At 55.3% G+C, this 27,655-nt stretch overlaps 1 protein-coding gene across 24 annotated transcripts in view; it reads left to right on the top strand.

Annotated features, from left to right (window-relative positions):
* Positions 1 to 26,784, top strand: part of C7H1orf159 (chromosome 7 C1orf159 homolog) — a 33,598-nt gene extending 6,814 nt beyond the window's left edge. For 3 of the 24 annotated variants that reach the window (XM_078329953.1, XM_035307248.3, XM_078329954.1), the window contains 10 exons: positions 13,838 to 13,950; positions 14,440 to 14,536; positions 15,580 to 15,655; positions 19,093 to 19,188; positions 19,488 to 19,553; positions 22,380 to 22,514; positions 23,866 to 23,891; positions 23,988 to 24,018; positions 24,913 to 25,108; positions 25,567 to 26,784. In XM_078329953.1, the coding sequence (XP_078186079.1) occupies positions 14,465 to 14,536; positions 15,580 to 15,655; positions 19,093 to 19,188; positions 19,488 to 19,553; positions 22,380 to 22,514; positions 23,866 to 23,891; positions 23,988 to 24,018; positions 24,913 to 25,108; positions 25,567 to 25,861 (993 nt within the window). In that variant the 5' untranslated portion in view covers positions 13,838 to 13,950; positions 14,440 to 14,464 and the 3' untranslated portion in view covers positions 25,862 to 26,784. Of the gene's footprint in view, positions 1 to 13,837; positions 13,951 to 14,439; positions 14,728 to 15,344; positions 15,656 to 19,092; positions 19,189 to 19,487; positions 19,554 to 22,063; positions 22,279 to 22,379; positions 23,463 to 23,865; positions 23,892 to 23,987; positions 24,019 to 24,912; positions 25,109 to 25,566 lie in introns of those variants that run through there. The other 21 variants (XM_035307249.3, XM_054258674.2, XM_035307251.3 and 18 more) reach the window with 17 other exon arrangements.
* The last annotated feature ends 871 nt before the right edge of the window (positions 26,785 to 27,655 follow it).

The following is a 27,655-nucleotide window of genomic DNA, read 5'->3' as shown; positions in this document are numbered from 1 at the left end:
GATGGTGGGCAACGTTTGGTCAGTTTGAACCGCTGGGCGGGAAGCCGGGCGGCGGGAAGCTGGGGAGAGCTGATGAGGCAGGAACCGGGCGGCGGGAAGCTGGGGAGAGCTGATGAGGCAGAAGTGGCGGGAGGTGGCTGCGGCCGGGCGGGAGGGCTAGGGCGGTATGTAGAGAGAGATAAGGGAGCCTCTTTGTGGGGGAGGGAAAGAGAGAGAGAGCTTTCACGGTAGGGGCAGAGTTTTCCAAACAGTTCTAATTTCTCCACATGCTTGCCAGCATTGGTGTCTGTTTCTGTGCTGCTAGCCGTTCTAATGGGTGTGGAGTAGTATTTCATTTTGGTTTTGATTTGCGTCTCCCTAATAATGAGTGACATTAATCGACACTTCTTAATTGAAGTTTCAGCCATTTGTATCAGTGCAGGTTTCAGATTGTTGGTTGACATCTGCCACCTTCAGGTTTGATTTCTGTTTTCCCACCCTTTTCCCTGCTCCTCCTCCCTTCCCTGCTTTGACGTGAATCAGGTTTTTTAAATTCAGTTTTATCTCCTCTGCTTTTTAGTTCTGCCTCTTTGTGTTTGTTTTTTGTTTTGTTTTGTTTTTTGAGGCAGAGTCTCGCTCTGTTGCCCAGGAGGCTCACTGCAGTCTCCCTCCCGGGTTCAAGTGGTTCTCCTGCCTCAGCCTCCCAAGTAGCTGGGACTACAAGCATGTGTCACCACACCCGGCTAATTTTTATTTTTAGTAGAGATGGGGTTTCACCATGTTGGTCAGGCTGGCCTTGAACTCCTGACCTCGTGATCTGCCCACCTTGGCCTCCCAAAGTGCTGGGATTACAGGTGTGAGCCACCATGTCTGGCCTTGTCTTTTTTTGAGTGGTCCCTCTGGAGATTAAATATGTCCGTTTAACTTCCTGTGGTCCTTGTTTAAAAATAATCCTGTACTTCCAGAACCTTAGAGGACTCCAGTTACACTGATTGCTCTTGTCATCATACATTTTGCTTCCAGGCATGCTAGAGAACTCTATAACACACTTACTGTTTTTACTTAATAATCTAATATCTAAAGGTATATTTATTTTTTAAATCCAATGTCTTTACTTTTTTTTTGAGATGGGGTCTCGCTCTGTCATCCAGACTGGGGTGTGGTGACACAATCACAGCTCACGGCCGCCTCAACCTCCTGGATCAATCGATCCTCCCAACTGCCTCCCAGGTAGCTGGGATCGGGCTTGTGCCACCATGCCTGACTGATTTCTCTAAGGGGTTTCACCGTGTTGCCCAGGCTGGTCTCAAACTCCTGCCCTCAAGTGATCCTCCGGCCTCAGCCTTCCAAAGTGCTGGGATTACAGGTGTGAGCCACTGCTCCTTGCCTTTGCTGCTTAAATTGAGAATTTCTGTAAGATTTTACATGAGTTGGCCAGACGTGCTGAATGTGTTTGTTGAATGTTGCAAAGCATGTAGTGTGGTCAGCTCCAGCTCCGCCAGACGCCAGTTCACCGGAGCCAGAGGGCCAGGCCCAGGCCTAACCCAGCCGATACTCACCGTGTGCTACTCACCGTGTGATCTTGCACAAGTCTTTTTCTCATCTTTAAAGTGGGTGATAAGAGGCATTGTTGAAGTTAGTGGAATCAGTTTGTGTGTAAAACCGCTTTACGTGGTGTCTGGCCTGAGGCAGTGCTGCCTCACGGCTGGTTTCTGCCATTGTTGGACAATGGAAGGTTTATCCCTCGGAGATCCAGGGTCTGTAGCAGGAAGAGACCTATCCCTTCAGCCATGCTCTCCAAGTTCTCTGCTGCTAAAGCTTTTTTTTTTTTTTTTTGGACACAGGGTCTAGCTCTGGTGCCCAGTCTGGCTCTGGGACAGGATCCAGCTCTGTGGCCCAGGCAGGAGGGCAGTGGTGCGTTCATGGCTCCGACAGCTTGAATGCACCTGCACTTCAGCTTCAAACTCCTGGGCTCATGCAGCCTCCCAAGTAGTTGCTATTTTAGGTGTGAGCCACATACCCAGACTGCAGGCTTGTTATTTCCCAGAATTTGGCACCTGAGAAGCAACACCAGCGCCCACCATCTGGAAACTAGAATTTCCTTGGTTTCTGGATACAGAAAGCCATGTGTGGGATTCCACTTCCAGTGGGAAAGAATAAACTTCTTACAAAGTGACCGTGCCATGGGCATAGCCCTAACCCTGGACAGAGTGTGAAAAACGGCTCCCGGGGCCTGGACAGTGGCACACTTTGCAGGGAAGTCTAAACTTGGAGGAAGCAACCAGCACAGTTTCCTGTTTTTACATCTTCACCCTGAGGGCAGCCACAGTCCCCACATAATAATGTGGGGTAACTAAAGCGCTCATAGAAAGTTCACTATCTGGGCTGGGCACGGTGGCTCACACCTGTAACCCCAACTCTTTGGGAGGTCAAGGCAGGGGGATCACTTGAGGTCAGGAGTTGGAGACCAGCCTGGCCAACATGGTGAAACCCTGTCTCTACTAAAAATACAAAAATTATCCAGGCTTGGTGGCAGGTGCCTGTAATCCCAGCTACTTGGGAGGCAGGAGAATCACTTGAGCCCAGAAGGCAGAGGCTGCAGTGAGCCAAGATCGCGCCACTGCACTCCAGCCTGGGTGACAATGCAAGATTCAGTCTCAAACAAAGTCTACTGTCTGGCAGGGCGGCTCAGTCCTATAATCCCAGGATTTGGGGAGGCTGAGACAGGAGAATTGCTGGAGGCCAGGGGTTCAAGACCAGCCTGGGCAACATAGTCTCTACAAAAGAAAAGAGAATTATCTGGGTGTAATGGTGTGCACCTGTAGTCCCAGCTACTGAGGAGGCTGAGGCGAGAGGATCCCTGCCACTGCACTCCTGCCTGGGTGGCAGAGGGAGAATACCTCTCCAAAAAACAAAAAAGAAAGTACATTATCTTCCTTGTTCAGGGAGCAGCCAGGGGAAGGAGCTAGGCAACCACAGCTACTGGAAAGGGAGCAGAAGCCCCAGAAAGAGCCGGGGAGGACAAGTCTTGTGTGTGGACGCTGCTCGTTTCTGGCAAGCCCTGACCCATGCGTGTACCCTGGGGCAGGCAGCCCTGAGCCGCCGCTCACCCAGGTGTGCAGGTGTGACTGCCTTTGCAGTTTGAATCTAATGAAATTAACGGCCTGCTAAGTAGAAACATTGATGATTCTCTAAAGAAGATTATCACAGAATACAATGTAACATTTGCAGTGTACAGGATACAGTTCAAAATTACTCAATATATGAAGAGCCAGGAAAATGTGAGCCATTCTGGAAGGAAAAGACTATCAACATCAATTGTGTTTTGACGCAGCTGTTGGAATAACCGAAAAGCCCTTTAGAGTGGGGCTTAGTAACTGTGCTCAGTGAAGAAATGGGAAATGCACACATAATGAACAAAGTGCTTGAAATCTCAGCAGAGGAGAAAACATTTTCACATGAGCCAAATGGGAATTTTAGCACAAAAAAAATACATGATCTGGCTAGGGTGGCTCACGGCTGTTGTCCCAGCACTTTGGGAGGTCGAGGCAGGTGGATCACCTGAGATCAGGAGTTCAAGACCAGCCTGTCCAACATGGTGAAACCCCATCTCAACTAAAAATACAAAAATTAGCCAGGTGTCATGGTGGGCGTCTGTAATCCAACTGCTCTGGAGGCCAAGGCAGGAGAATCTTTGAACCCGGGAGGCGGAGGTTGCAGTGAGCCCAGATGGTGCGATTGCATTTCAGCCTGGGGGACAAGAGCAAAACTCCATCTCAAAAAAAAGAAACAATAAAATCCACAAGATCTGAAATTTTATTTATTATTATTATTTTTGAGACAGGGTCTCACTCTGTCACCCAGGCTGGAGTGCAGTGACACAGTCTTGGCTCACTGCGACTTCTGCCTCCCAGGTTCAAGTGATTTTCCTGCCTCAGCCTCCTGAGCAGCTGGGATTACGTGCGTGTGCCACCACACCCAGCAATTTTTTTTAAAATAGACACAGGGTTTCAGTACATTGGCCAGGTTGGTCTTGAACTGCTTACCTCAAGTGATCCACCTGCCTCAGCCTCCCAAAGTGCTGGGATTACAGGTGTGAGCCACTGTGCCCAGCCAAGATCTGAAACTTTAAAATTCACTGAATCAACATAACAGAAGGACAATAACAGAGAAAATAGGCAGAGGCCTCAAAGACACAGGAATAGAAATCATCCAGTCTGGAGAAAAAAGGAAGGTGGAAGTAATTGGAGAGGAGAAGAAAACAGAACCCATGAACAGAGCCTAAGGGACCTGCAGGACAGTATCAAAATGTCTGACATGTTACAGTGGCTCTGTGATTACAGGGGCCCGGGAGAAAAGAGGCACGTGGGGCAGGGCAAATATTCGAAGAAACAGTAACCAGAAACTTCCCAAATTTGGTGAAAGACATACATTTATAGTTTTAAGAATCCCAAACAGGATAAATGTGAGTAAAACCACACCCTCACCTCAAAACTATTAAAGACTAAATATTAACTTTAAAAATATTGAAAGCAGCCAGAGGAAAAGCAGCAGATCAGGCACAGCACCGTGAAGAACGTGACTGACTGATAAACCGGGAGCCCATAGGCTGAGTTTCTACATTTTGCATAAAATAGTATAATATTAGTTCAAAGTAGGCTGTAAAAAAGCAAGGTTGAATATTGCGATTCCTGGAACAACAACTATAAAAATGATGGAAAGAGGTACACCTAAAGGGCCGAAAGGTAACTTGGAGAGGAATTTCTAAAACTATTCAAATAATGCAAAGGAGGGCCAGAAAGAGACTAGAGGAACAGAAGACGCAGGGACAGTCAGAAAACGAATAACAAAGCAGTAAAAACGGTAGACTTGAAGTCCAGTGATGGCGTCCTTACACACTTACCAGAGCTCAGAGAACACTCACGTAAACTATTGACTGATAGTGATGTGTGGCTGCAGCACACGTCCCCCTCCGGGGTGGGCTGCTACAGTAAGGGAGGCTCTGTGTGTGGGCACAGAGGGGAGATAGGAACTCTTTGTGCTTTCAGCTCCATTTTGCTATGAACCTAAAATCACTGAAAAATAAAGATGTGTGTGTGTATACAAAGGGATAATCAGAAAACAAGTAATAATATCATGATCATATTAAATCTTGGTGAACTAAATCCTCCAGTTACAAGGCAGAGATTGTTAAAATGGATGATTTAGCAAGATTTACTACATGACATCTACAAAAGATGCACTGTGGTGTGTGTGTGTGTCTGTCTGTGTATTGTGATGCACTGTGGGGTGTGTGTGTGTCTGTCTGGGTATTTTTTTTTAAGAGATGGGGTCTTGTCGTTTCCCCCAGGGTGAAGTCCAGTGCTGCTCAAACTCCTGGGCTCAAGCGATCCTCCTGCCTCAGTCTCCAGAGTGGCTGGGATTAGGGGGATGTGCCATCACACTCTGCTAAAAGATGCACTTTAAATATAAAAAACACAGGCTGAAAGTGACTGCAAAATCCACATGTATGTACCAGTGAGCATAAGAAGGCTGGAGTAGCTGATTTTTTTTTTTTTTTTTTTGAGACAGGTCTTGCTCTCACTCATGCTGGAGTGCAGTGGCATGATCTCGGCTCACTGCAACCTCTGCCTCCTGGGTTCAAGCGATTCTCCCACCTCAGCCTCCCGAGTAGCTGGGACTATAGGTGTGCACTGCTTTGCCTGGCTCATTTTTGAATTTTTATTAGAAGTGACTATATTTATGTAACAAAATCAGTTTCAAGATACGGAGTATTACCAAAGGGAAAGCAGGGAGGGCGAGACGTCAATTATGAACGTGCCTAATACATTCATCATTACACACAGAGCCTCAAAATACATGAAGCAAAACCAACAGAATTAGAGGGAGAAACAGGCAATCCCAAAATCGTGGTACGAGATTTTAACACCCCCTCCTTTCTAATTCTTAGAACAACAGACCAAAAAAAAAATTAGTTAAGACCTGGAAGATGTGAATAACACTCATCATCTTGACCTGAACGTGCCTAATACATTCATCATTACACACAGAGCCTCAAAATACATGAAGCAAAACCAACAGAATTAGAGGGAGAAACAGGCAATCCCAAAATCATGGTAGGAGATTTTAACACCCCCTCCTTTCTAATTCTTAGAACAACAGACCAAAAAAAAAAAATTAGTTAAGACCTGGAAGATGTGAATAACACTCATCATCTTGACCTACACGGTATTTATAGAAAGTTACACATAGCAGGCTGTACATGGTGGCACACGGCTCACACCTGTAATCAATTCCAGCACTTTGTGAGGCTGAGGCAGGTGGATCACCTAAGGTCAGGAGTTCAAGACCAGTCCTGACCAACATGGTGAAGCCCCATCTCTATTAAAAAACAAAAATTGGTGGGGTGTGGTGGTGCGTGCCTGTAATCCTAGCTACTCAGGAGGCTGAGGCAGGAGAATGGCTTGAACCTGGGAGGCGGAGGTTGCAGTGAGCTGAGATGGTGTCATGGCACTCCAGCCTGGGCAACAAGAGTGAAACCATCTCAAAAAAGCAAAAAAAAAAAAAAAGTAGCACCTATCAGATACCTCCTAAGTACACATTATACGTTTTCCAGCACAGACCAACTGCTACGCCCTGACACAAGTTCCAGTGAATGTTATAAGGTAGAATTATACAAAGCGCACTTTCTGAGCACAAAAGAATTAAACTGCAAATCAACAACAAATAAAATATTTAGGAAACCTCAAATGTTAAACAATCCACTTCTGAATAAACCATGAACCAAGTAAGAACTCAAATGGGAAATTAGAAAATATTTCAAACTCAAGAGTGGGGAAAAAATAAAAAACAGAAGAAGAAAAAATATTTCCAACTGAATGACAAAATATAACATCAAAATTGTGGGTGTAGCTAAAGCAGTACTTAGAGCTCTATAACTGTAAGCAGAGACCTAGGATTTCTTCCAGAAGCTAGGGAAAAGAGCAAAGTCCACCAAAGGGAAATAAAAATACAGAAATCAGTGGCATAGAAAGCACGCAAAAACAGAGAAGTTTAACAATATAAAAGCTGATTTTTTTTCCTAAAAGATTGGAAAGATTGGCAAACCTCTACCAAGAATGGTCACTTTTAAGAAGTAAGAAAGAGCTAGGTGACATAGTTCACGCCTGTAATCCCAGAACTTTGGGAGGCCAAGGCGGGAGGACCGCTTGAACCCAGGAGTTTATCTCTGCACAGGCACACACGCACATGCACACGCACACGCACACAGGCGGGAGGACTGCTTGAGACCAGCCTGGGAAATCCCATCTCTACACACACAGGTGCACACACACACACAATATAATGAGTTGGGCATGGTCGCTTCAGCCTGTGGTGCCAGTTACTTGGGAGGCTGAGGTAGGAGGATCACTTGAGCCCAGGAGGTTAAGCTGTGCCACTGCACTCCAGCCCAGGCGACCTCTTCTGAAAAGCAAATAAACAAATAGAAAGATAGACTAGGTGTGGTGGCGCATGCCTGTGATCCCAGCACTTTGGGAGGCCGAGGTGGGCAGATCACTTGAGGTCTGGTGTTGGAGGCCAGCCTAGCCAACATGATGAAACTCTGACTCTACTAAAAATACAAAAATTAGCCAGGCGTGGTGGCACACGCCTGTGATCCCAGCTACTTGGGAGGCTGAGGCACAAGAATCACTTGAACCTGGGAGATGAAGGTTGCAGTGAGCTGAGATCGTGCCTCTGCACTCCAGCCTAGATAACAGAGGGATACTCGGTCTCAAAAGAAAAATGTAGAAAGATAGCACAAATCACCAATATCAAGAACAAAAGAGCCATTATTTCTTAGAATCCAATAGACAGTAATAGACTATTGCCCACTGTGGTGGCTCATGCCTGTAATCCCAGCACTTTGGGAGATTGAGGCAGGAGGATTGTTTGAGTCCAGGAATTCAAGACCAGCCTTGGCAACACAGTGCTTCAATTTTGCCTCATAGTGAGACCCTTTCTACAAAAAATTTAAAAATTAGCCAGGTGTGGCAGCACTTGCCTGTGTTACCAGCTGCTTGGGAGGCTGAGGTGGGAATTGCTTGAGCCTGGAGATTGAGGCCATGGTGAGCTGTGGTCACCCCACAGCTCCTGCCTGGGTGACAGAGCAAGACCATGTCTCAAAATAATAAGAGACTGTATGAACAATTTTAGTCCAGTAAATGTAGCAATTTCAATGCAGTGGATAGTCTTTGAAGAATATAGCTTGTCAAAAGTGACAGGAAATCTGTACAGTCCTCTTTCTGTTTAGAAAATTGAGTTAATTACCAAAGAACCTACCTGTCGGGAAAATTCTGGGCATACATACATGATTTCCTGGTGAATTCTATCAAACATTCAAAGAAGAAATAGCACTACTCTTATGCAAACTTTCAGAAAATAAAAGAGGAGGGGGAATGGGTGCTGGGGCTCCCACTTATAATCCCAGCACTTTGGGAGTCTAAGGCAGGAGGATCACCTGAGGCCAGGAGTTTTGAGACCAGCCTGGACAATAATAGTGAGACCCTGTTTACAAAAAAAAATAATAATTATGCCTGTAGCCCTAGCTACTCAGGAGGCTGAGGTGGCAGGATCCCTTAAGCCCAGGAGTTCAAGGCTGCAGTGAACCATGATTGCACTACTACACTCCAGCCTGTCAATAAAGTGAGACCCTTTCTCTCTTTTAAAAAGGGAGGTCATATTTCCCAGCTTGTTTTATGAGGCAATATAACCAACCCAATACCAAAACCCAACAAAGACATCTAGAAACCAAATTATAGACCACTGTCCTTCATAAACACAGGCAAAAATCCTTAAGAAGGTATTGGCAGGTGAAATCCAGCAATACCCTGGGAGGGTAGTGCACCTTGGCCAAGCGAGGTTCGCCCATGTACAAGGTTGCTTCGATTCGTAAATCAGTCTTTGTGGTCACCACATTACCAGAATAAAGAAGGAAAAGCATGATCACTGAAATAGATGCAGAAAAGACACTTGGAAGTGTTCACACCTGTTTTATGATAAAAAAAAATAAAAAACCTCAGCAAACTAGGAACAGAAGGAAACCTCTGAGCCTGATAAACTGATGTCTGTGAAAAACCTAACTACACATTATACTGGGTTCTTTTCTTGAGATAGTCTCACTCTGTCACCCAGGCTGGAATGCAGTGGGGCGATCTTGGCTCACTGCAACTTCTGCCTCCTCCTGGGTTCAAGCGATTCTACTGCCTCAGCCTCCCGAGTAGCTGGGATTACAGGTGCCTGCCACCAGGCCCTGCTAATTTTTGTATTTTAGTAGAGAGGGGTTTCAGCATGTTAGGCTGGTCTCAAACTCCTGACCTCAAATGATCCACCTGCCTCGGCCTCTCAAAGTTGCAGGATTACAGGTGTGAGCCACCGCGCCTGGTCTCACATTGTACATTTAATGGTGAAATACTGAGTGCTGTGTCCCTAAATCAGCAACAAGGACAACAGCTTTTCTCACTCTGTCTGCATTGTTCTCTAAGTCCCAGCCACTGTGATAAGGGAAGGAAGAAGTCAAGCTGTATTTACTTGTAGATGACATGATTATTTATGTAGAGGATCCTGAGAAAGCTACAGAGAAATGTTGGAACTATTAAGGGGAATTTAGCAGGATTTCAGAAATCAAGGTTAGTGTGCACAATTTTATAGTTATATAGAAGCCGAAAACTATCAGGAAATTAAATTAGAAATTCCGCTCTTTTTGTAATAACAAAAAGTAAAATACTTAGTAATTAGCTTAACAAAAGGTGTCCAAGCCTTGTTCACTGAAAACTGTAGAACAGTGCTGAGATCAGTTGAATACCCGGAGAAATGAAGAGATGGCATGCTCATGTGAAAAGACTCCATCCCGTTAAACGTCAGTGCTCCCAGTCACAGTCACAGCAGGCTTTTTTGTAGAAACAGACGCAGTGAGTCTAAAATAAGAGATGCATGTTACCTAGAATTGCCAAAGCAATTAACAAAAGCAGAGTTGATACATTAGGCGTCAGTAATCCAGCCAGCCCGGTGCCCTGAAGAATGGACACACAGGTAAGTGGAACAGAATGGAAAGCCCAGAAATAGACTCCATGTCTGTCCATTGATTTTCAACAAAGGTGTCAACATAATTCAACATGGAAAGAGAGGTCTTTTTAACAACCGGATATACATAATAAAAGCAATGACGTCTGACCTCCACTTCACAATACAAAAGCCACAACTGTAACACTTCTGGGAGAGGGTCCTAAGTCTTAGTGACCATGAGGCAGAGATTTCCTAGGACACAAAACACAAGAACCACAAAAAGAAAAATGGAAGCATTCAATTTTATTAAAAATGTCATCAAAATTAAAAACATCTGCTCTCCTAAAAATGTCCATAAGAAAATGATCAACCACAAGATAGAAGAAAATATTCGCATAAACAGGATGATGAATATGTGTTTTAGCCGAGCATGCCAGCGTGCACCTGTAGTCTCAGCTACTTGGGAGGCTGAGGCAGGAGGATCCCTTACACCCTGGAGGTCACGGCTGCAGTGAGCCACGATGGCATCACTGCACTCCAGCCTGGGCAACAGAGTGAGACCCTGTCCCCGCCCCCAAAAACAGCATATGTTACAACTCGATAATAGGAAGACCACCAGTTAAACATGGGCAGGAGATGGGAGCAGACACTTCAGAAAAGAAGGGGTATAAGTGGCTGATAAACACAGGGGAAGATGCTGGCCATCACAGTCTTCAGGGAAGTGCAGACCAGCAATAGATGCTCCTGCACACGTGCTCCCACACCTCCAGTGGGAAGGTGAACGCACGGCCACTGTGGAAGACGGCGCAGTGTCTTACAAAGTTACACACGCACCTTGCTGTGAGCCAGCCACTCCGCTCCTGGGTGTTTACCCAAGAGAAGTGGAGACAGGTGTCCACAGGAGGACGTGTGCCTGGGCCTCTGCCGCAGTGTAATCCAGTCAGCACGAACTGGGAGCAGTTTAGGCGCCCGCCAGCAGGCCAACAGGCAGAGGTGGCAACGTGTGGCCACACGGTGGAAAATCCTTTGGCCGTAAAAAGAAAGTGCAGATAAACAATATGGAAGGCTCTAAAGGTCAGTGTGAGCAACCCCTTTGTATAAAATCCTAGAAAATGCAGACGGATGCAGCCCGGTCAGCTCCTGGGTGCTGGGAGCCAGCTCTGGCAGCAGCTATGTAGGGCCAGGCCCTGTCCTGGCTGTGGTGGCAGCTTCAAGAGGGTGGTCAGACTCACTGGCTCTTACATGGATGTGGTTTACCGTATGAGAATTACACCTCCATAAAGTTGACTAAATAGCAGATGAAAGTGTTGATTGAAATCTTGGACTTCTGATTCCTGAATTGAAGTGATGTTTTGTGGCTTAGCCAGAGAGGGAGAAGGGCCTGTGATGTCTGGAGTTTTCCACCAAGCAGAGGCGAGGCGGATGGCCTCTGATAGGCAGATGTTAAGATAAGACTTGATTGCTTACAGCATGAGCAGTGTGTCTGTGACTTCAATGTGCTTATCTAAAAGGGTTACATCAGAGAGGGGAGGGAGTGAATCACAGGAGAACGTGCTTTTTTTTTTTTTTAGCAATGGCGTTTGCTCTGAAGCGCAGGGCTGGAGTGCGGTGGTGCCGTCTCGGTTCACTGCAGCCTCCACCTTCTGGGCTCAAGCAATCATCCCACCTCAGCCTCCTGAGTAGCTGGGACCTCAGTCAGGCTCACACCACCAGGCCTGACTAATTTTAAAGTTTTTGTAGAGACAGGGTCTGACTGTGTTGCCCAGGCTGGTGTCCAGCTCCTGAGCTCAAGCATTCCACCCACCCCACCTCCCAGAGTACAGGAATTGCAGGCAGGAGCCAGGGCACCCCGCCTGCAGAGTACATTTTTAATGGGGTCAGTGGCTGAGACTTTTAAAGATCACAGCGCCCCCTGGGAGGAGGAGGGGCACCTAAGGAGGCTTCAGGGGAGATGGGTTCTCCCACAGACTCACACCTAGGCAACCTGGTGAGTCTGTGGGGCCGTGACCTGAATCCAGCATGGAGCGGGTGATGGAGTGGACTTTCCCTGCAGGGTCCAGCCCTACAGGGTCTAGTGGGTGTTCTTTTGTGTGAGGACATGATAGATTGTAGAAAAAAAGGAGACAAGGACCCAGAGATAAGAGAAGAATTCAGCTGGGCCAGGGGACCACTGCTACTAAGGGGCGGAGTCCAGCAGTGGCCTCAGTGCTTGGACACGCTGATATTTATTGTATACAAGGCAGGGGGCAGGGCCGGAGAGTGACTCATCTGACATGATTGGTAGGGGCCAAGCAAGTCACATTCTTACAATATGTGGGAGAGTTCAGGGGGCCTCTCCCTCTCAGGCAGCTGCTGCAAGGAGGGGAGGCGCTTATGTCAGTATCTTTCCATGCACTTACCAGAGAGAGCAAAGGCTTTTACGATTCCTCTGTTCCTCTCACAGCTTCTAAGAATTTACAAGGGCGCATCGGGTGGGAAAGTGGAACATGAAGGTGGACAAGGTTGGTGACCATCAGAGCACAGCACCACGGAGAGGTGTTTAAGCCCCCGGATGTCTGTGGGCCGGCTGGCCAGTGTCAGGCCTTCCTCAAGAGCCGGCAGAGCAGAGTTTTCTCTGAACTCCCCAGTGAGAGGGAAACTCCCCCTCATGGCCTGCTAAGTAACGGGCACCTCCCCCAGACGCTGGCGCTACCACGAGGCATTTCCTCTCACCTCCTGAGCACCTCTCATAACGTCCCTTCAGTTCCGAGTTATATTTCACTCAATTATGTCTATACTATAAGACTAAAATGTTCCTACACTAAAACCAAAATTAATAGAGAATAATGATGTAATAAGATTGATTATATAATTTATTATGTGATTGAATCTAAGTCTATTAGGTGTCATGGCTATAACTAAGTAATCAGTAAATATATCATTGCTATAACTAATCAGCAAATCTGTTTGGTATCATTGCTATAACTGAGTACTCAGTTATTTATTATGCTGGGACAGATCATGCCTTCAGTCTCTTGCTGTGGCACCTGGGCAACTTTCTTCCCATAGTCCCTGTGGTGGGGACTGGAGCTGTGTCCTCCAGGGCCCCCATCTCCCTGCTGCTCACAGCCCTTGTCCCAGGACCCTGGCCTAGGCCTGTCAAGAGGAGATCCCCAGGCCCAACTTGGCTGCAGCCCCTCTGGGGCTAACTTGCCAGGGAGGCCCCTGGGCCAGTGCAGTCATACCACATGAGGGTTTGTGTGCCTGGGAGGTGGTGTTTCCTCCATTACTTAGGAAGGCAGGGCCATGGCACCAGGTCCTGTGGCTGGCAAATGCAGGGGAGAGAGAGTTTGCAAGGGAGAGGGGGTTTATAAAGGAGAGGAGGTTTGTAGGGGAGAGGGGGTTTGCAGGGGAAAGGAGGGTTGTAGGGGAAGGGGGTTTGCAGGGGAGAGGAGGTTTGCAGGGGAGAGGGGGTTTGCAGGGGAGGGGCATTTACAAGGGAGAAGGGTTTGCAGGGGAGAGGGGGTTTGCGCAGAAGGAGCCTGGGCCACTGCATTCCATACCTGCTTCCTGAGCAAAGGCTGGGCTGATGGCCTGTATCCCAGGCACTCTCACCTGCAAGAAGCCAGCTTGAGGGAAAGGATCCTGGAGGCAGCTGCGTCAAGACCCCCTACAGCCTAGTGACGGTCCCTCCAGGATGCCCTGCTAGACAGCCAGAGTCCAGCAAGGGGGTGGACGGAGGGCCTGGACTGGACCCAGACCCCTACTGTAGGCCATGGCCCACATGGGTTGCCCTCCCCCTGACCTTGGCCTCACCTGCCGCCTTCATCTGCAGGACTGGGCCCAGGTCTGCAGGGCTCAGCTAAGCCCATGAGCTTCCAGAGCTAACCCCTGACCACCTCGGCAGGCAAGGGGCTGATGTCGGTAGCCCCCATCCTGGAGGGGCAGGTAAGACCCCCGCCAACAACTGGCCCCACCAGTACCTCCAAAGGCCCCAACCCCTCACTCTTTTGCCCCACCTCCATTGGGCCCCGCCCTCCCTGTCAAGGCACTGCACCCCAGCTGTGGCCCTGCCCCATCTCAATTTGACTCAACCATCTGTCACGGCCCCGCCCCATCTCTGTTTGCCCCCTCCCATGCTACAGCCCTGCCCACTTCCATTTGGCTCCGCCCACCCTATTTCTATTTGGGCCCACCCTCCCCACCACAGCCCTGCCAATCTCTACTTGGCTCCACCCTCCTTGCCTCAGGCCCACTCACCTCTTTGGCTCTGCCCTCCCTGCCTCAGCCCCACCCCATCTCTTTGGCTCTGCCCTCCTGCCTTGGCCCCACCCCATATCTGGCCACGCCCTCCCTACCTCAACACCATCCCCTTTGACTCCGCCCTCCCTGCCTCGGCCCCACCCCATTCTGGCTCCACCCTCCTCCCTGGTGCAGGTCACGCGCACCTCCTGCTCTCAGCATGGCACTGCCACACCTCGCCCTCCTGGCTGGCCTTCTGGTGGGAGTCGCCAGCAAGTCCATGGAGAGCATGGTAGGTGCCCCTGTCACGTGTCCATGTGGCTCACACCAGGAAGTCAAGCCAGAGCATCTGTGGAGAGCAGTGGGCCCGTTCTCTAGAGGGATCTAACCCTTCGAGGTTTAGAAGTCGCTGATGTCCCAGGCCTGGAGGTTCTGACCGGGTCCCCTGTTGGGGTCAGAGGGGAACCCTGAGCTGCCTGCCAGGTGAGCACCTGCTCAGGAGTGGCTGGTTCAGGTGGATCCCCCACAATGAGGCGTCCTGGCCCCACTGGGAGCAGCTCAGCCAGCGGCAGTGGCACAGCACACTGAGTTGCTATCAGAGAGTGTGGATCAAGAATGCAGGCTCCAGACTCCGAGGCAGAGTGGGTAGGGGGTGAGGCCCCCTTGCTGACCTGGCTGGGGCAATTGAAGGGCTGTACTTGCGCCCCTCCTGGCAGTGTGGATTCTCTCCCACACTCCTCAGTCACCCCGGAAGCCCTCACCCTTCACGGCACTCACATCATGAGAAACAGCCCAGCTATGGTCAACACACAAACTGAGCCCCCAGGCCTGTCCGGCCTGCCTGTGGTCAGGGAATGGGCCCTCGAACATGCCGTACACACCAGTACCCAGCACACCTGGGCGTGAATTTGTCCCTTAGGCACCAGCCAGGCCTGGGCACTTCCTCTGTGGGCCAAGCTGGAAACTGCTGATGGAGAGGCGTCCGGAGAACTGCCCCGAACGTCGGGGGTGCTCCTGTGGCCTGCGGGTACTGCCTCGTGGGTGTGAGGTCTTTAGTCTGGGCGTGGTGCACCTCTTGGGTCTGCTTTACTCTGTTTCAGGCTCAGGTTTTCCCTGGGATTGGCCTACATTGGGTCCTGCAGTGATGTTTGGTGTGGCTGTGAGTCCCCTCCTCACTCCCAGGCCCACAGGGGACAGAGGGCCACCTCATGCTGACTCCAGAAGGGACTGGAACTGTGGGCATTATGAGTGCTCACATGGTACCATCAGCTGCTGCTGCTCTAGCATGAGCCTGCCTGGCGGGCGTCCTGGAGTTCACTGCTGTGTCCCCTCCAGGCCCAGCTGCCCGAGTGCTGCGTGGATGTGGTGGGCGTCAACGCCAGCTGTCCGGGTGCAAGCCTGTGTGGCCCAGGTAAGCTGCTTTGTCCCTAGCAGATTCCAGACTGGCTCCTGAGCCATGGGTGTGTGTGTGCCCAGGTCGGAGGGACCTTGTGACAAGGACAGTGCTCACAGGCGCTGCGGGGCGAGAGGGGTGGACAGAGTGGTGAGGGCTGTGGAGCTTGGGGAAGGATACCTGAGTCTCCTGGGTAGGCAGCCTCAAGCAGCAGCCCTGAGAGGAGGCTGACCCTGCAGAGGGCGGGAGCGGAAGCGTGAAAGGTGCTGAGTGAAGGGTCTGCGGGAGCAGCCCATGACCTCAGCCATTCTCATGAGGAGTCCTGGCTCCAGGGGCCTCTGGCAAAGCCCAAGACAGTTTTGGCTGTCTCTGCTTGGGCAGAGATGCTGCTGGCACCTGGTGGGTGGAGCCAGAGATGCCCTTCAACAGGATGCCACCCCTAGAGGACACTGGGCCCCTGGGACGCCACCCCTAGAGGACACTGTCAGTGTGCCATGGGCACGCCCTGTTCATGGGAGGTTCTGGGAGGCTGTGGAAGGAACTGTCTGGTGACAGCCAGCGGAGCAGCTAGGGGAGGGGAGGATGGAGTGAGAAGGTGCGAGGGCTACTCCTTGGCAGCCCCTGGGGTGGTCTCCTGGTGGGGCTGTGGTGGACTTGGGGCTGAGATGCCCAGACTGTTCCTCCAAGGGCCTTGGCACCCCCCTCCTGAGGCCCAGCCCTCCTGGGATGGAAGAACCGGGAGGAGCTGCTCCTAGGGACCCAGGGGCCTCAAGAGGAGGGCGTGGCCAAGATGGACAGTGCAGCAGTCAGTGAGGCTGGGCATGGGGGTCTGAGGCTGGGTCTAAGTGTGGGTGTGGGGGTCCGAGGCTTGGTGTGGGGGTTGGAGGCTGGGCCTGGGGGTCTGAGGGTGGGCATGGGGGGGATCTGAGGCTGGGCCTGGGGGCCTGAGGCTGAGCATGGGGGCTGGGAAGGCCGCAGGAAGACAGTGGTGACATCTGAGGTGTGAGCAGGGAGGAGGAAGAGGGTACTGCTCTGAGGGAGAATAGAGGGGCTGGGAGGAGGCTGAGCCCCTCATCCTCTGGTGGGGAAGCTGTGGTGGCCACTGCACTCACACCCCATGGCAGCTAGAGTGCTGGGACCGTGGCATCTCCTGGGGGATTCCGTGCCCCAGGCACTGCGTGGGTACAGGCAGCTATGCAGCGGTCATGGTGCCCGTGGAGGGGCCAGGCCAGGGGTTGTGAGGTCCAAGGGCCGAAGTGGCCCCATGGCCGGGCACAGGGTGGGAGCCGTCAGGTGCATGTGGAGAGGTGCCAGGCCTGTGGTGTTGGATGCGCTTCTCCTGTGTGTGGCCAGTGGCAGCAGCTCTCAGAGAAGCCTGGTCACCTCCGCTGGGGGAGGCTTTGGGCACTTCTGGGGACGCTGCCATGCTGCTGTCGGGCTCCCTGCCGTGGCCTCCATTGCTTGGCCTTCCGGGGCAGAGGCTCTCAAGTAGACAGAGGGAGCCTCCCTGAGGTCAGCACAAGCCCTGTTCGAGGAGACACCGGGAGACTGAGGCCGTCCCCAGTGCAGGGAGAGTGCGGGTCCCAGGCGCACTCTCCACCGCGGGTCTCCGTGTGGCCATGGCCTCGGCTTAAACACCAGCAAAATCCATGATGAAGGTCAGAGGCACATGGTCCACCCGTGGCCTGCGCCGGCAGCCACACCACAGTCAGTATCCAGCGTGTCTGCTCAGCTCAGAGCTTAATGTTAGAGATGTTTAGAAACTCAGGGGTAAGGCGTGCTTCCTGTCCTTAAAGGTGCCCTGGCTGGTGGGCAGGACGGGCTGTTCGTGATGCCCAGCAGAAGGGAGGGGTGTGGCTTTGGGTGCAGCATTGGACTGGGATAGAAATGAGGCCTGGTTCTCCAGGATCCCCCAAGAGAGACCTGGGGAGGGTGCAAGGGTATGGGGGGTGGCAGGTGGACCAAGGGATAGCTTGGGGTAGGAGGCCGTGCTGCTGGGGGGTGGGCCTGTCCTGCCTGGCTGCGTGAGGGAACACGGCACACAAGTCAGCAGCTCCAGGCACTGCAGGTGGGGGTCCTGGGGGAGGTCATGGGGCAGGGGCTGTAGGTGGGGGTCCTGGGGAGGCCGTGGGGTGGGGGCTGCAGGTGGGGGTCCTGGGGGAGGACATGCGGGGGTCCTGGGGGATATCATGGGGCAGGGGCTGTAGGTGGGGGTCCTGGGGAGGCCATGGGGCGGGGGCTGCAGGTGGGGGTCCTAGGGGAGGCCGTGGGGCAGGGGCTGCAGGTGGGGGTCCTGGGGGAGGCTGTGGGGGGTCCTGGGGGAGGCTGTGGAGGGTCCTGGGGGTCGTGATGGGGCAGGGGCTATAGGTGTGGGTCCTGGGCAGGCCGTGGGGTGGGGGCTGCAGGTGGGGGTCCTTGGGGAGGCTGTGGGGAGGAGGCTCCAGGTGGGGGTCCTGGGGAGGCCATGGGGCGGGGACTGCAGGTGGGGGTCCTGTGGGAGGCCGTGGGGGCGTCCTGGGGGAGGCTGTGGGGGGTCCTGGGGGAGGTCATGGGGCAGGGGCTGTAGGTGGGGGTCCTGGGTAGGCCGCGGAATGGGGGCTACAGATGGGGGTCCTAGGGGAGGCCGTGGGGTGGGGGCTACAGGTGGGGGTCCTCAGGAGGCCATGGGGTGGGGGCTGCAGGTGGGGGTCCTTGGGGAGGCCGTGGGTCCTGGAGGACATCATGGGGCAGGGGCGGGCTGTAGGTGGGGGTCCTGGGGAAGCTGTGGGGCAGGGGCTGCAGGTGGGGGTCCTGGGGAGGCCGTGGGGCAGGGGCTGTAGGTGGGGGTCCTGGGGAGGCCATGGGGCGGGGGCTGCAGGTGGGGGTCCTAGGGGAGGCTGTGGGGGGTCCTGGGGGATGTCATGGGGCAGGGACTGTAGGTGGGGGTCCTGGGGAGGCCGTGGGGTGGGGGTTGCAGGTGGGGGTCCTGGGGGAGGCCAGGGTGGGGTCCTGGGGAGGCCGTGGGGTAGGGGCTGCAGGTGGGGGTCCTGGGGGAGACTGGGAGGGTCCTGGGGGAGGTCATGGGGCAGGGGCTGTAGGTGGGCAGGCCGTGGGGTGTGTGCTGCAGGTGGGGGTCCTGGGGAGGCTGTGGGGTGGGGACTGGGTGGTTGTGGACGCTGGCCTTCATCCTCCAGTCCTGCAGAGCACAAGCCCCCACGCAGGCCTGTTCATTCTGGATGCTGCTGCCCAGTACTCTCGGGAGTGTGCAGCGCAGTGTTCGGGTTGGTGTCCCAGGGCCCTGCCACGCTTGCCAGGGGCATCCTCGTCTGCAGCCTGAGCCCGCCGCGCACCTCCAGAGCACGTTAGTGTTTCAGATGAAAATTATCTCACAAACTCAAAATGGAGAATCATTCCTGGGAGACCGAGCTGCTGTGGATTTTGCTTTGGCTGAGATGCCGGTCCTCTGCCCTGCGCAGGCTGCTACAGGCGCTGGAATGCGGATGGGAGCGCCAGCTGCATCCGCTGCGGGAATGGAACCCTCCCGGCCTACAACAGCTCCGAGTGCAGAAGCTGTAAGCCTGCCCGGCTGTTCCCCGGGTCCCTGCTCACAGCAGGGCCGCAGCTCCAGCTTGGGGAGAAACCTGGGGAGGCTGTCCATGTCCCCACCTTGCCTCAGAGCCGCTGTGCACTGGGGGAACAGCCCCGGGAGCCCCGCCTTCCTGTGTCCTTTGGCCCACCCGGGACAGCTCTGGTGAGGGCTGCCCACCCTGACAGCCTCTCATTTCTGGCCTGAGATTCACTTCAGGGTGTGCATGGGGGTCCCCTGTGGGCTCCGTGCACGCAGGCTTCCCACAACTCTGCTCTCCCACAGTCGCTGGCCGGGGTGCACCGTTACCCATGAACAGAAGCTCAGGGACCCCTGGGCGGCCACATACCGGTAAGTCTCTGCAGGGGTCCCGGAGGCTGGGGGCTGTCAGAGCCACCGCCAGTGCAGACCCTGACCACTGACACGGCCACCACAGGGTCAGTCTGTACTGCCAAACCGGACCAGAGGGGAGTCTGGCAGCCCCAGGGGCTGGGGTCAGCTGGCGTGGGGGTGTGTTGGGGATGTGACACGTGGAGCATGCTGTCCACATCTGTAAAGGGCCATAGTTAGGGGAGGCCCTCATGGCCACACCATGGGCTCTCAGTTCACACTCACACCTCATGGCCACACCACACACTCTCAGGTTCACACACCTGCACACTCTCAGGTTCACACACCCACACCACACAGGTTCACACTCACAGCTCATGGCCACACCACACGCTCTCAGGTTCACACACCCGCACCACACATGCTCAGGTTTACACACCCACACCACACTCAGGTTCACACTCACACCTCACGGCCACACCACACGCTCAGGTTCACACACCCACACCACACACTCAGGTTCACACACAGCTCACGGCCACACCACACGCTCTCAAGTTCACACACCTCAGCCACACCACACACTCAGATTCACACACCCACACCACACACTCTCAGGTTCATACCCACACCACACGCTCTCAGGTTCACACACCTCACGGCCACACCACACGCTCTCAGGTTCACACACCTGCACCACACACAGGTTCACACACCCACACCACACTCAGGTTCACACAGCTCACAGCCACACCACACACAGGTTCACACTCAGCTCACGGCCACACCACACGCTCAGGTTCACACCCACACCACACTCAGGTTCACACACAGCTCACGGCCACACCACACGCTCTCAGGTTCACGCTCACACCTCGGCCACACCACACACTCAGATTCACACACCCACACCACACGCTCTCACGTTCACACATCACACACTCAGGTTCACGCTCATAGCTCAGCCACACCACACGCTCTCAGGTTCACGCTCACACCTCACGGCCACACCACATGCTCTCAGGTTCACACACCCACACCACACACTCAGGTTCACACACAGCTCACTGCCACACCACACGCTCTCAGGTTCACACCCACACCACACGCTCAGGTTCACGCTCATAGCTCAGCCACACCACACTCAGGTTCACACTCACACCTCATGGCCACACCACACGCTCTCAGGTTCACACCCACACCACACACTATTTCACACTCACCTCACGGCCACACCACACACTCAGATTCACATACCCACATCACACGCTCTCAGGTTCACACTCACACCTCATGGCTACACCATACGCTCTCAGGTTCACACACCCACACCACACTCAGATTCACACACCCACACCACACACAGTTCATGCTCATAGCTCATGGCCACACACGTTCTTATGTTCACACATCTCATGGCCACGCCGCACACTCTCAGATTCACACACCCACAACACATGCTCTCAGGTTCACACCCACACCACACGCTCTCAGGTTCACACACCTCACGGCCACACCACACACACTCAGATTCACAGACCCACACCACACGCTCTCAGGTTCACACAGCTCACGGCCACACCATGCACTCTCAGATTCACACGCCCACACCACACGCTCTCAGGTTCACACAGCTCATGGCCACACCATACACTCTCAGTTTCACACGCCCACACCACACGCTCTCAGGTTCACACTCACACCTCATGGCCAAACTGCACGCTCTCAGGTTCACACTCACACCTCACGGCCACACCACACTCAGGTTCACACACCCACACCACACACACTCAGGTTCAAAGAGCTTACGGCCACACCACACGCTCTCAGGTTCACACTCACACCTCATGGCCACACTGCACACTCAGATTCACATGCCCACACCACACACACTCAGGTTCATGCTCACAGCTTGGTCCTGCCTCTGCCTCACCCAAGCTCACCCCGGCCTGCGGCCACAGTCCAGGAACCAGGAGGAACAGGTGCTCTGAGGTCTCTGTTAACCATGGCTAGCGGCTTTTCCTGAGATATGTGTGTGGCTGGGCCACGGGTCGTGGTGCCCACCCAGGCAGTTGCAGACCCTCATCCTTCAACAGAGGACATGCTGGACCTGGGGATGGGGCAGAGGGCTGTGTTCTGAGAGGGCAAAACCCTCACATCTTTAGAACATGGACTCGGGCCTGGAGCTGGCCTGGGCCCATTGCTGACCTGAGTGGCAGTGTTTTCAGGTAGGGTTGGCCTAGATGGGCTCTTGGCCTCTGTGGCTCCCTGCTGGGGTGGGAAAAACAAGGCCCCCAAGCCTGGCAAACATGCCTGTGTCTCGGGTTGGGAAGTCCCCTCCCCAGCGCCTCACAGCACACCCAACAGCCATCACCAACTGTCCTGAGCCCTGCCCGTCCTGGTCCAGGCAGGTGGAGACAAGTAGGAAGCAGGGGCACCTGCTGTCAGCTCAAGGCTCTGCACCACGCAGGGGCCCCAGGGCCTGTGCTGAGCCCTGAGGAACGAACAAGCCTGGGAACCCTGGCTTTCAGGGCAACTAGAATCGGAGAGGCGTTTCCACAGAGCCTGGCCGGGGCTGGCCCCTGTAACGCACCCAACGTCCAAACTCCTGCAAGAAGCTGAGGCCAGGGAGGTCATAACTTTCCCAGACCCCATGGCCAGATGCCCAGGCGTGGCTGTGTCTGCAGGGACCACCCAAGTCTGTGTGCAGGGCCCTCACCCCCACGGCCGGTCCCATGAGGCTCAGGTGTGTTCGGGGAGCAGGAGTCAACCATGTGAGGGGCCACCAGGGCCGGGTGAGGGGCTGGGCGGCATCCTGCTCAGCCGCTCAGCTGCATGTGTTTGTAGGGGCTCCCCGAGTGGCCGCCTCCCTCTTCCTGGGAACCTTCTTCATCAGCTCTGGCCTCATCCTCTCCGTAGCTGGATTCTTCTACCTCAAGCGCTCCAGTAAACTCCCCAGGGTCTTCTACCGAAGAAACAAAGGTGTCTCACGGACTGCGCACGTCCCACGTCCCACGTCCCACGGGAGGGCGTAGGGTGGGCAGGGCTGGCCGTGGGGATGGGCCTGGGACTGTGAGAGGCTGGGAGGGCGCAGGCCTGTCACGGGGCTTTTGGGTCCCGTTGTGAGAACAGCAGTCACTTCCCAGAAACACCCTTGTATGGATTTGAGGGGTCCCTCCGTGAAGGCGTGGACTCTGCTCAAAGCATTAGGGGGCCTTCCTCGGGGCCCGGAGCCTCCGCTGGAACCCTCCTCCGGCCCAGCATCTTCCTGGGGTCCCTCAGGGCACCATGAGGTGGGGGGAGCGGGGCCAGGTGGCTCTCAGCAACTTGGACGTGGGGGCTCCTCTGGCAGCCACGGCTCCTCCCTCCCCTCTCCTGGGGTCAGGGCTGGCCAGGCCAGTGCAGGGCCCGCACCCCAGCCTACACCATGCCGACACAGGGTCACCCCTGGCCTGGACACGACCCCTCCCGCCGGAGAGGCAGGGTTGTGACTGAGGCGCCCTCAGGCAGGGGCGGGCTCTATGCAGGGTCCCTGGCACCTGCCTTCATTGTCCCTTCCAGGGAGGGTCCAGTTGGCAGGTTGGACCCTGAGGTGAGCACATGGCCATACTGTCATGGCCAGAGCTGGGGCCTCCTCCAGGCCCCTAAGCTGCCTCGCCAGCTACCGTGAGACCCCTGGCCACGCCCCTCAGCCAGCGCTGGTTGCCTTCATGGGCTGTTGTGTCTCCTGGGTCCTGGGAGTTGGAGGCCGGGGCCTCTGCCACTCGGGTTCACAGGGCCCAGCCTCCAGTCAGGGGCTGCCGCGCAGCCGTGCACCGAGATACCCCCCACGTCCCAGCCTACTCAGCATCTCTGCCTATGGGCACCCTGGAGCAGGGGACGGCTCAGGGCTTGAAGTGCCCTGATGGCCATGGGACAAGGAGAAGCCAGGTTGGCCATGATGCCACGGCCCCCCCACCATGGAGGCAAATGCCCATGCCTTGGGGCCAAAAGCCACCTCGTGCCTGAGGCTCCTCCTGGGAGGGTGGGAGGGAACCCTTCCCCTGGGGCCTAGAGTCTAGAGAAACACTTCTCAGGAGAGTGGCTTGTCCCCTCCAAGGAGGCGGGAAGGTGGGTCCGGGGAGGGGAGTCTCACCTGGGGGGCTAGGGAGGCCCCCTCACCCCTGAGTGCCCTGGAAGAATGTGGCAAGGTGGTCGGCCAGGCTGACGGCGCAGCAGGGAGAGGGGGGTGGGACCAGCCTGACCCTTGGCCCTCAACCCAAGGGCCTCTGCTTCCCCTGGACGCCACACCAGGCTGAGGCAGCTTCTTTCTTGCCCACTTTCTTCCCCGCAGCCCCGGCCCTGCAGCCTGGCGAAGCTGTAAGTAACCTGCGTCGTCCGGGCTGAGTGTCCCCGGCTGCGGGTACCTGTGCTGGGCCGTCCGCGTCCTCACTCTGCCTTTCTCTCCTTTTCAAGGCTGCAATGATCCCCCCGCCACAGCCCTCAGGTAATGCAGCATCATATGCCCTGTGGGGCTTCCCATCCCTGGGCCAGACCCAGGATGCTCTGTGGGTTTGTCCCCAAACACACTGGCTCTGGTCCTCGGCCGCCCCTGCCCAGGTCCCCAGGAGACCCACCCACAAGGCAGGGCCAGGGCTGGATTTGGCCAGTGCCCCCTGCCCGCCTGTGGGAAGAAAGTTGCCCAGGTGCCACGGCAGGAGACTAAAGGCACAGTCTGTCCCAGCATAATAAATGGCTGAGTACTTACAGCAATGACACCAAATAGATACTAGATTCAGTCACATAATCAATTACACAGACTTATAACATCATTATTCTCCGTTGATCTTTGCTTTAGTGTAGGAACTTCAGTCTTATGGTGTAGATCACTTATCTGTCACGCCGGAACAGACTGTGCCTGCAGTCTCCTGCCTGGCACCTAGGCACCTTTATTCCCACACCACCCCCCTTTAATCCCTGTGACTTCCATGCCCTTTCCTGTTCTGACACATGGGGTCCGCAGGAAAGGAGGACCCATCACAGGGCAGACCCCCAGTGCCTGCCCCTCCTCCAAGTCCCAGCTCCCTCTGAGGACAGGTGCAGCCGGCCTCTGCCAGGCCCTCCTGAGCAGCAGAGAGCAGCCACCCTTCAGCGATGCTGGGTCAGGGGCACCCAGGGGTCAGCCCAGTTAGGACCCATTTTATAGGCGAGGCCACAGGCACAGAGAGGCTGAGTGACCACAGCCCCGCGGCTCCAAGACTGACAGGTCTCACCCGGCTTTGTCCCGGTGTGCAGAGGCCTCTCACAGGGGCAGGTGACAGTGTCCTTAGGGTACAGACAGTTCCTTGATCAAGGCTGGACCTGCCCTGTCCCTAAAGCAGCCCTGTCTGCAAATGTCCAGCTGACTTCACGGTGCCCGAGCACCCTGCGGCTGCAGCTTCAACAGACCTTCAACCTGACGGTCGCAGAGTTCAGAACTCCAGAGCCACTGGCAGGCAGGCCACATCCTCTGGAGGCTCCCAGGGAAGAGCCTGCTGCCTCCTCAGTGCTGCCGACTCAGGCGTCTCTGCCCCCCGGTCCCACGGCATCTCCACCAGGTCTGCCTCTCCTCTCTCCGCCTCCCTCTCAGGAGGGCTCTGGCCACGCATTTAGGGTCTGCCCCGCAACCCTGGGCGATCGCACCTGAGATCCTGATGTAACTCCGCCTGCAAAGACTCTTCTCATAAGGCCACATTTGAGGTTTCAGGGCTTGGTTGTCTTTTGGGGGCACCCCAGCCCCTGAAGTGTGTAATGGTGAGGGGCCCACACTTCTGCCTTCAGGGGTAGGCTGACCCTCGTCCAGGCCCCGGTGCCCAGGTGCAAATGAGAGGATGCAGATGGGCAGGAGCTCTGAGGGTGCCTTAGGGCAGGGGCATCTGGGTTCCCACCTGGTCAGAGCCAACAGCCCTGACTGCCAGTGCCACAGCCGATCCTGAGAGCCTCCGGTGAGGGCTGAGGCCTGCACTGTCCGTTGTCCAGGTCCCGCTGACCCCGCCTGTCTCTGACTCCATTTCAGTACGGAAGCCACGCTACGTCAGGCGGGACCGGCCCCTGGACAGGGCCACGGACCCTGCTGCCTTCTCGGTGGAGGCCCGCATCAGCAACGTCTGACCCGGAGGCTGAGACCACGCCATGCGCTTGGCAGCAGGAGCCCAGCACAAAGGGTTGGCGTCGCCCAGCAGCCGGGAGAGGCCAGCACAGCCCTGGCTCTGAACCCTCCGTCTCCCAGCGACAGACACCGAGGGGACCCAGGCCGCCCCAGCCTCCTTCCCACCATAGCCGCCTGCATCCATGAGACCTCAGAGCTCTAGATCGAGGCCTTGGGGGGTCCAGGTACCCCCAGGAGAAGCAGTGAGGCCCCAGCGCCTGCAGCCAAAGCTGGGGTGGCCCAGGGGCAGGACTCCAGCTCCGCTGCAGCCAGTGGCCCAACACCCCTCTGAGGCAGTGAGGTTGGTCCTTGGGCCATTCCAGCCATGGCCCAGCCAGTGGGGAGGACGCAGCCTAGGAACCAGCTGCCTGAGACCAGGGTGCCTCCGGGTACCCTCCCACGTGGTGAAGACCCCAAGCACACAGTCACCCATTTCCGAGTTAAGCAGAAATTCATTGTACAGAAAAGTCCTCCAGAGCTTGGCAACCCCGCTCAGACCCCCAGGCCTGGCTGATCCTTTCCCACACAGGGCAGGCTCTGGCTGGTGGCAACGTCTGCTGAAGCCCTAGGCCAATGCCCTCAGTGATACATCCAACCCCAGGGGCCCCCACAGGTCACTACCTTGTAGACCTGCCAAGGCTGCTCTGGCGCTGAGTCCCGGGGTCCCTCCCAGGCCCTGGCGCTGAGTCCCGGGGTCCCTCCCAGGCCCTGGCGCTGAGTCCCGGGGTCCTCCCAGGCTCTGATGCTGAGCCCCAGGGTACCTCCCAGGCTCTGGCACCGAGTCTCGGGGTCCCTCCCAGGCTCTGGTGCTGCCCCTGTGCATCTCGGGCTGTGCTGGTGGCAGGTGACCCTGGGGTTCCTGAGAGAAAGGCGCTTAACAGGCTTGGGCTTGGTCATGGGTCTCGGGTGCCCTGCAGTGACCAGCACGTCTGCTTTAGTGTTGGGTCCACCTCTGAGGGGCGGCCTGGCCACCAGGGCCCCATGCTTTTCCTGCAAAGTACACTGTGGGTGCTCTCATGGTCCCCGGGATCTCGCCAGCAGGAACATGGGGGCACAGGGTGCTGATATAAAGTCAGCCTTACACAAGCTGTTTTCTGAGCTGCTCTCTCCCTCAGCTTTGTCCCTGCCCCAAGGATCCTCTGTTCTCTAAGGGCAGGGGGAGGAGCAAGCCCCCACCAGGCTGGCCCCACATACTCCGCCACCTTGTGCTGGGGACAAGGAGGCAGGGCGGGAGTGAAGGGAAGTCCAGGAGCCCCCACCTGCTGCCTGGTTGGGGTCCTGAGAGCCACAAGCACAAGGTGAACCTCCCAACCCCTGCACATTTTCCCCCACAGATTCATTCCCCAAATGCAGCGTGTGCAGTGGGACCTGTGGCCCCTGACCCCCCAGCTCGGCCCTGAGGCGGGAGAGAGCGTGGGTGTGCATTTCTCTAGGCCGGCCGGGGCTCCAGGAGGACTGCAGTTGGGGCCATTTGGGGAACAGGGGCCCTGGCCACCCCGAGCCCAGCACAGCAGTCACTCCTCAGCTCTTTCAGGGGCCGCAGTGTGGGGACGTTTGCTGACAGTGATGGGCCTGGCCAGAGAGGGCCGAGCTGGTGCAGGACAGGCCCGCGAGGGGCAGAGGGCCTGGCACTAGGATGTCAGAGCGCTGTGCCTGTCCCCATCACTGCGACAGGAATGTGACTGCTGCAGGGCCATGTCCTTAGACACCTGTGTCCCCATCCCTGGCCCAAGGTCGGCAGCGGGTGGCACCAGGGAACATCTGCTCTGCCCTGGGCCCGGGTGGGTCACCTGGTCCTGGGGAGAAAGGGGGACTGGCCAGTGCAAGGCCACTGACCCCAGTGCCTGAGGCCCTGGGCCACACACCTGTGATTTGGGAACCCCAGACTCATGTGGGGAAGGAGAGGGACCGAGATGGGGTGGAGGGAGAGTCCATGTGCCCCTGGAAACTCGAGTCC

Source organism: Callithrix jacchus, chromosome 7 (genome assembly GCF_049354715.1).
Source record: "Callithrix jacchus isolate 240 chromosome 7, calJac240_pri, whole genome shotgun sequence".
Lineage (NCBI taxonomy): Eukaryota > Metazoa > Chordata > Mammalia > Primates > Cebidae > Callithrix > Callithrix jacchus.
The sequence above is the reverse complement of the archived record's forward strand: the minus strand, read 5'-3'. Positions and strand labels throughout refer to the sequence as shown.